General features: G+C 41.1%; 1 protein-coding gene across 1 annotated transcript; it reads left to right on the forward strand.

The window, feature by feature from the left end:
- Positions 1 to 5,797: 5,797 nt before the first annotated feature.
- On the forward strand, positions 5,798 to 6,319 carry LOC306783943 (septin-7-like; the record flags this gene model as incomplete). Its single annotated transcript, XM_079297344.1, has 1 exon — positions 5,798 to 6,319. Exon 1 carries the CDS (start codon positions 5,870 to 5,872, stop codon positions 6,317 to 6,319), a length of 450 nt encoding a protein of 149 aa, XP_079153470.1. The 5' UTR covers positions 5,798 to 5,869.
- Between the last annotated feature and the right edge of the window lie 3,084 nt (positions 6,320 to 9,403).

Below are 9,403 nucleotides of genomic sequence, written 5' to 3' on the forward strand. Positions count from 1 at the left end.
TCAATATGTCAAATATGTCACTTTGTTGAGCATAATATTCACGTTCTGTGGGAAAAGATAATGATGATAAAATATAAATTCTAAAAAATATCTAAATATCATTTTGTGACTGTAAAAAAGCCCCACGATGTGTAAATTATCCATTTGTAGTTAACTGTAATTAGTTGTCCAGCCTTCCGTTAACGGTAGGCTGGTCTCAGATCGCATACCTGCAAACTCATGAGTGAAAAAGGTGACAAGCCCGAAACAGTGAACAGTGTGATGAGAGGACATGTGAGCCCTTGTTGCTGTAGTTCATCTCCTTGGAGCAGAGGCTACATTTAGCATACCCTGCCTTATCAATGTGTTAAAACACTGTGACAGCAGGAAGCTGCACTCATGTCTGTTCAGACCTCCACCTTTATCCAGACCCAGCTCCACTCACAGCTCTGTTAGCTGCACATGCTAGCTGCACATGTTAGCTTAGTGTTAGCTAACATTAGCTGTCCATCTCGGTTAACTTCCAGCACATTGCAACAGCTCTTTTTATATGGCAGTACATGTACCAACATTCGGAGCTCGGACAATAATTAAAAACTTACCATTTCCATCCAGGTTCCACAGCTAGCCCGTCAAGTTACATGTGTGTGGAGCCGCTCGACAGTCTGAGGCAGTGAGTCACCTCTCCACGGGCGCATGCACTGATGGGGGAGGGGCCACGCCATGGTCCCCATGATGATGGTAAACGTCAGGTTTTGTGTAATGTCAGCAATGAAACTTAAGGTACTTTACACAGAACATGACATTGACTGTCCCCACCGTAACCTCACCCATCCCCCACTCCTTCGGTCACGATCAGCATGAGGGAGCTCTGAGGCTCGGCCTGCAGCCTTTGTTAATAACTTAGACAGGTAATAGTAATTACTAAAATGGAAGGATTACATAAAATACCTGCTTAAGTTGAGACTTTATTACTCAACTAGAATTTTGTATAAAGTATGTAAAAAAAAAAAATTTTTATTAAAAAAGGACATTGAAATGAAACAAGCATTTCTAATGAAGTTAAGTAATAGAAGCATTTTTGAACGATTAAAAAATTATACAAACATTGATATTCATAAAATAGAAACTACAACTATTTGCAAGCCATTGTATTCAACATAAGTATTTATATGTGTATTTAACTAACATATTATGAATTTACGATGCAAAATAGTATTCAAAAGTATAGTACTCACACAAGAATACAAAAAATAGATTTCTTAAGAGCTCTCATCATTATTATTTCATAGTGAAGAATAAAGGTAACGAGACTACCAGTGCTAACACTTCTATCCAGTAACAATCAGTCCTCCACTATGACCTCTTTTTCTTCCTGGTGTGACGCTGTTAACTGGAATTGGGGCCTGTCTACAACATATTAAAAAAACAGGGCTCTGACATCTTCAGAAGTAAAAGATGGTCTGATCTCATCAAGAGTACGACAGGGTGTACAGCTTAGGGACATGTACCCCATGCTGAAGTCTGAGTTTGATACAGGCAAAAATCTGTTCTAGATAATCTAGAGGGATTTTTTCCAGGTGGTCCTATTGTAGGCCTTGTCCACAATGTGTGTGCACAATCTGGGGGTTCTAGGACCCATATTTGAGAAATTATGGCCATTCTTGCATATGCCAAAATATAAGTGAATAAGGCCCCAATTAAGCCCAATTAAGCCCTTTGTGGCTGTTTTTGGGGACCTTAATTTGCAGCTATGAGGCCCAGATTATAGGTGTGTAATGGTGACGAGCCCCTCTTTCAGGCAGAAAAGGATTTAAAACCCTACCCCTTTTTAAAGTATAAAACGTTTGAGAAAAGACTGGTAAAATCTGGATTTTGACCACTTTTTAATATTGATCAATTTTAAAACACTTGTCAATGGCCTTCTTTGATGAAATTCACATATGATGGACAAAACAGGACCCTCTTCAAGGTTCAATTGGATTCAAGTCGTTAGCATGCTGCTACCGGAAGTTAGCTTTCCCAAGGTTCTACAGATATCTCGCTTTAGATCCTGCATCACCTTATCATAGGCGACTGATTTATGCAAAAATCAGGCAGTTCCAACCTTTCACTACGATTTAATGGCCCGTTTCTCACTTGCCAAAACAGGCCGAAAGATGAGGTCATATGCCTCAATTTTGACCTTTGGGGCTGTTTTTGGGGACCTTAACTTGCAGCTACGAGGCCCAGATTATAGGTGTGTAATGGTGACGAGCCCCTCTTTGAAGGAGAAAATGAATCAAATCTCTACTTTAAATTAAAGTGGACATTTTGAGAGAAAAGACTGTTGAAGGCCATGTCGGAACATAAGTGTCATCTGGGTAGAGATATCCATAGTTCACTATGGGAAAAGTGTTTGGAATGTGCCATTGAGTTTCATACCATTTAACGATGGGGCAAAGATGGAATGACTGTGAAAATTTCACGGTCCTAGCCCATTGTTTTATGGGGTAATTAGGCCAAATAACTTTAAAATGAAGAAAAATGCCATATATTACTACGGGAAAAGTGTACCGAACTTCCTATTGATTTTCATACCACGTGGTTTGTGGCCAAGGGCCGACTGACCGTGAAAATTTCAGCGTGCTAGCCCATTGCTTTCTAGGGGTATTAACTGAACGTCTATTTAAGCCAAATAAATGCTAAATGCCATGAATCAATATGGGAAAACTGTACAGAATTTCCCGTTGATATTCAGACCATTTCATCTTGGGGCAGAGGGTGACTTAATGTGAAAATTTCAGCCTCCTAGCCCATTGTTTTCTAGGTGTCTAGGCAGAATTGAGTCAAAAGGCCGTAATTTCTACGTGTACGGAGTTTACCATAGCAGAAAGTGTACCATCGCAGAAAGTGTATGGAATTTCCCATTGATTTTCATACCACATGGTCTTTCGCCAAAGGTCGACTGACTGTTAAACTGTCAGGGTCCTAGCCCATTGCTTTCTATGGGAATTTTGGCCGAGTTCGGTGAGAAATCCATAATTCACTATGGGAAAAGTGTTTGGAATTTCCCCTTGATTTTCATACCACATGGTCATTGGCCAAAGGTCGACTGACCGTTCAATTTTCAGGGTCCTAGCCCATTGCTTTCTATGGGAATTTGGGCCGAGCTCGTGAGAAATCCATAATTCACTATAGGAAAAGTGTTTGGAATTTCCCCTTGATTTTCATACCACATGGTCATCGGCCAAAGGTCGACTGACCGTTCAATTTTAAGGGTCCTAGCCCATTGCTTTCTATGGGAATTTGGGCCGAGTTCGGTGACAAATCCATGGTTCACCCATCTCATCCAGTTCACCCAGTTCACCCATCTCACCCAGTTCACCCATCTCACCCAGTTCACCCAGTTCACCCAGTTCATAATATCCCATCAAATTCAACCATGTTGTGAGAAGTTATGACTAGTTGAAGGATGGGCCGTTTGGGTAATCACTTTCCATTCATTTTATCGTTCAAAATGCCCCATTCAAATATAGGCCAACTGCCCCTCTTCCCGCGCAGGCATGCTAAGTGCTAGGGAGTCCCATCCAACTTGAATGTGCCTCATTGGGGCCTGTCTACAACATATTAAAAAAGCAGGGCTCTGACATCTTCAGAAGTAAAAGTTGGTCTAATCTCACCAAGAGTACGACAGGGTGTACAGTTTAAGGACGTGTACCCCATGCTGAAGTCTGAGTTTTATACAGGCAAAAATCTTTTCTAGATAATCTAGAGGGATTTTATTCAGGTGATCCTATTGTAGGCCTAGTCCACAATGTGTGTCCACAATATGTGGGTTCTGGGATCCATATTTGAGAAGTTATGGCCATTCTTGTGTTGTGAAAAAATGTGTAGCTGTCTTTCACACTTAGAGCAGGTTTAAGAATGAAACAGAAAGCTCTCAGAGGCGTATAGTTGTATCAAAGCAATAGATTTATTTATCAACAGAGTTATTCAGCCCAACACAATTAAACATGCATGGGCAATCTAATGGATTCACTTCGCAGAGCTCCACCATCAGAACACGCTTGAACACATCAGCATGAACCTTAATATAGGGGTCCGCCCCTTGATACACATTAGTCAAAGTCAAAGATGCAAACGTAGCACGTTTATTACGTGTATTACGCTTGGTTGGAAGCCGTGAATGTCCATTCACCTTTGGCCCCTCCCAATAGGCGTTGGTTTCCGTCAGTGTGAGTGAGGTGTTGAATGCGAGAGGTCCTAGAGAAAGAGTGTGTGGAGAAAGCCGGGCTCAGCTGGGCGTAGTCCCTCGCTTGAATCTGAGTGTCTTATCTATTTAAAGATGGCTGCCTGTTCCTTGTGACGCAGTTAACCTCAGTAACCTTCCTCCTGCTTCTCTCAGGCCCTGTGTATGCTGTGAGCACTGTATAAGTGGTTAATAGAGCTGCATAAGCTAATGGTTATTAAAACTACAAATATGCTAGTGATTAATTAAACTGTATATATAAGCTAGCTGCTGATTAAGCTGTATATAAGCTAGCTGTTAATTAAACTGTATATAAGCTAGTTGCTACTTAAAGCTGCATATAAACTAGCTGCTGATTAAGCTGTATATGAGCTAATTGCTGATTAAAGCTGTATATGAGCTAATTTTATCAACAAATCCCTCTCTTGACGTCTGAAGGACGTCACTTTCTTTACCTTTCTGCCCTGTTCACACGCTGGTGTCTTCCTCTGCCTCTCCTGACCCTACCAGGCTGTTCTGCTCTTCCCATACTGGGTAAGCTCCATAAGGAGGGGGTGGTAATGGTTCCTTGGAGAGGGCAGTGGTGATAAGACGGCCAACCAAAGAACGAATACAGGGTATTATACAACATCCACATGAGACCAATATTGCAATGAACACACCCACTGACACTGCTATTGACAAGATCAGGTGCTTCCATTTTCCAAACATGTTTTCCATCCAATCTCCAAATGGATTGTTCACACCTGATGCTTCCTGCATTTCGTTTGACAGTGCCCTCAGACTATTCAGTGCTTTTGTGACTGAACCGTCCGGCGCAGTATTGTTGGGGATGACAGTGCAACACAGGTCTCCAAACATTGAGCAAACACCTCCTTTTTCAGCAAGCAACATGTCCAAAGCCATTCTGTTTTGTACAGTAATCAAAGAAGTAGGGGCCAGCTGCTCAGCCAGACCCTCTATTGCATCCCTAGTATGATTAGCCAAACGAAGAACATTGTAATGCACATAATTGATACGATCAACATTTTTATTCACAGTTATCCATGGAATAATACTTGCGACACTCTCAAAACCTGCTGCAATTTGGTCTACCAATTTGTATTCATTAGGCACTCCTCTGGGCCTCCAAGAGGTAAAACAGTCTAAATTTTTAAGCGTGTGTGTACGCAGGTGTGCTTGTGGAACATCGGGGGTTACGTCGGTGGGAGAATGGACGGACAAATTTGGTTAAGGCCAGGACACCGGGGGGTGGTGGTTGCCTTGCTGGCAACTCAGAGTCGGTTTATGGACAGTGCACTTCTCTCGGACGTTGTCATGACGTTCGGGAGGCAAAAACCCTCACCTAACTTAGCCCGTGCCTTTACCGTACTCGCTGCGTGGAATGTTGTCAGTGAGGTGGCTATCGCCCTCCGACCCAGCCTCCATTTTTTTATCCAGTCCCTGTACTGTTGCCCTAAACTCAACCTCACTGGGGGAGACGGCAATTAGACACAGTTTTACAAGTTACAATGAAACGGTCACGAAATTCGCGTGACCGTCAATTAAGCCATGTGCCTGAAGAAGGAGTGATTTCTCCGAAACGTTAATGTCATCCCGCTGATCGCCAAAGCAGACACCCTCACCCCAGAGGAATGCCAACAGTTCAAGAAACAGGTCATGCGAGAAATCCAAGAGCATAAAATCAAGATCTACGAGTTCCCAGAGACCGATGACGAAGAAGAGAACCGGCTGGTGAAGAAGATAAAGGACAAGTTGCCGCTGGCTGTAGTAGGAAGCAACACCATCATCGAGGTGAACAGCAAAAGAGTCAGAGGGAGACAATACCCCTGGGGGGTTGCAGAAGTTGAAAACAGTGACCACTGTGACTTCACCATCCTGAGAGATATGCTCATCAGAACACACATGCAGGACCTGAAGGACGTGACGAACAACGTCCACTACGAAAACTACCGCAGCAGGAAGCTGGCTGCGGTCACCTACAACGGAGTGGACAACAACAGGGTTAAAGGTCAACTGTCCACCAAGAGTCCTTCTTGTACCAAGAGTCAATCTGTACCAAGAGTACAGATGTTGTCCTTCCGGACAACATCTGTAACCTCATCTTGATTCATGTCAAGCACCAGCTTCCAAAATCGTGCATTCACGCTGTCTGGAACTGGCTGAGCATTCGAACAAAGGGCCTGCACTCTAGTTTTCCCTGGCTTTAAACCTTTGACTTTCTTGTGTAGATGACATCTCTGCATGTGCCTCCATAGTGATCTCCTCTTCAGGTAGGCGTCACAGTTTATACAGTGCATGTAATCACTGGCGTTTACAGGTCCACTTGATTGTTGATGGGGTATCACCATTCCCTTTCCTTCTTTAATAACCTGATTATTATGGAAACGGTTCCCTATATTTCTCAATACACTGAACTGTATTCTTCGTTCTTTAGAACCCTTTGGGAATGTTATTGCTCTTGCCACTTCAGGTTTGTCCTTGTGTTTTGATTCTAAATGGCGTGCCATTTTGTTGAAAGGCTTAGAGCAAAACACACAGTAAAACTTTTTGTTGTACAGTCTGCCTCCATTGTCTTTCTTCTTCAAGGTCATGACCGTCACGTCGCAACCATTAGATGAGGATTTGTCGGTGTCAGGTTCAGCCAGGGAAGTAAAACGTGTCTTATGTGTTTTCTTGCGTGGTTGGTCATCTCCTTCCTGAGAGTTGGTTGAAGTTCTCTGTACCTTTCTCTTCTTTGCCGTGTGCTGTTTGACCTCTTCTTCTGAACAGTCACTTTCTGTTTCTTCATCATATTGAGGAACATACTCATCCTCATCACTGTACTCAGAACTTGATAGAGGTTCTCTTTCGTGTCTGTTGAGCTTAAAAAAAGAAAGAGAAAAAGAAAGGATTAGACTTGGATATTCTTCATTGTAAAATCACAAGCATTTAACAATGCCGTGGAACAGCACGCATATTAACGTAGATTGTTGTGTTGTTTCGGGTAGTTTTAAACATCTATGACCGGGGTATTCAATTAAAGTTCAACAAGGTCCATTCAGAGAGAATTTCCTCATTAAATCTCCAGAACATCATAATAATGTCTAACTTGCACTCTGATTTAGTTCCATATACTGTATATTGAAGTAGCCAACAGTTGTATTAAAGTCTGTATGTAGAAAACAACTGATTATCAAATATAGAAAGATCAATTGAATAATACATAAACAATATTTATTGTCAGATTTAAAATTGAGATTAAGATTAAATTACATAACCGAAAGCTTTTGAAAAATGTGCATCTTAAAACAAAGAAATGAAGTACCCTGCAGCTTTAAATTAATTAAATTCAGGTGTGAAGTGATGTCACCCAAGAAAACCAAGATATCCATATTATTCTCATCTTCTAATAAGATGAATTAGCGAGCAGGACTTTATCTGTGGTTATTAATCCACTTGTTTCAGCTCTATTCCTCTCTGTTAACGTCATTGTTGGTCAGTGAATTCATGCATTAGGATTCTGATCATACTGGGCTCTTAGGTTTATTTTCCTGTGCCTTTATTTGAGATGCGAGACGTTAGCTCAAAAGAGTTGTGCTTTGTCTCGTAGTGGCACTTCACATTACCGCTTTCAATAATCATCACAGCCTCTGAACATATTACCCTGATTCCTGTAAACTGACAGATGTCATGGCCCTTTTCATGTTAGAATGTGAAGTTTTGCAAATAAACTTACAACTCCACTGTCGGTTCTCATGAGCTCTGGAACACTTGTGTCCTCATCGACATCAGCTGGAGTGGGGTCAAGAATATCGGTATTGTCACTGGACCGCTGGTGTTCTTCCTGAAAAACAAATCATTTTTTTGTAATGTTTAGACAGGCTCCCAACCTACCAGTCTGCCTACCTATCAGTCTACCCACCTACCTACCTACCAGTCTACACTGTTTTACATCAATAAAATAATACACAACCAAACAACAAATACTACAACTTATATTTCATCAGACATTATGAATAAGTGGCTGCAGTGCAAACTATTTAATTTCTCCCTGTGGGAAACACTGTCGTAATAATGGAAGTCTAATATGTGTGATTAACTAGCTGTAGTCTGTAAGAAATGAATTACTCTAGCATTGTTTTGATTTCTGTTCGACATTCACAGTCGAGCAGGTTAACTGTCAATTAAGAACCCAAAGAAGATGACATATCCTACCTCGTTGGTCTGTTCAGGGTTAAAGCCATCTGTCACATCAGCGCCTGCAAATATATTAGAGGATAGAAATGTTAATATGGTTTACGATGAACTAATAACTTCAACATCATCTTTGATGGGTCAAAATGTGTTTCATTTGCGTCTAGACTATTTTTAAATAGTTATATGATTTAAACCCTGAGAGTATGATCAGTTTGGGATTGAAACCAATAGACTCCCTGAAGTATTCAGTATAATATTCTCCACGATTACAAAAGACTTTCTACAAACCTCAACATAAAACCATCTCATGGTCTCTCCCCTCTCTCACCTGTGCATTCAGAGCTGCCACCAGTGGATGAAAAACATGCTCCATCCTCCTGAAAGCACAAGGGACACATTCAGTCATGTTACAGTACTCTGTATTTCAAGCTGCAGTGGTAGAATTTGGTGGAATTAAAATTGTTGCCTGAGCTGCTATTATTACATTTTGACTGAAATTAAAAGTAATTTGTTCTGGTCTTATAGGCTGCATTATAGTAAGGTGATCTACTTATTTCTGAAAGTACGAGGCTAAATATTCTACTTCAATACCCATGGTTATTTGAATTACAATATCTGCTTACATGTGAAGAAATACTTTTTTTAAAGTTAACCTTGACTCAATATGTCAAATATGTCACTTTGTTGAGCATAATATTCACGTTCTGTGGGAAAAGATAATGATGATAAAATATAAATTCTAAAAAATATCTAAATATCATTTTGTGACTGTAAAAAAGCCCCACGATGTGTAAATTATCCATTTGTAGTTAACTGTAATTAGTTGTCCAGCCTTCCGTTAACGGTAGGCTGGTCTCAGATCGCATACCTGCAAACTCATGAGTGAAAAAGGTGACAAGCCCGAAACAGTGAACAGTGTGATGAGAGGACATGTGAGCCCTTGTTGCTGTAGTTCATCTCCTTGGAGCAGAGGCTACATTTAGCATACCCTGCCTTATCAATGTGTTAAAACAC

Source organism: Melanostigma gelatinosum, assembly GCF_949748355.1.
Source record: "Melanostigma gelatinosum genome assembly, contig: SUPER_10_unloc_2, whole genome shotgun sequence".
Taxonomy (NCBI): domain Eukaryota; kingdom Metazoa; phylum Chordata; class Actinopteri; order Perciformes; family Zoarcidae; genus Melanostigma; species Melanostigma gelatinosum.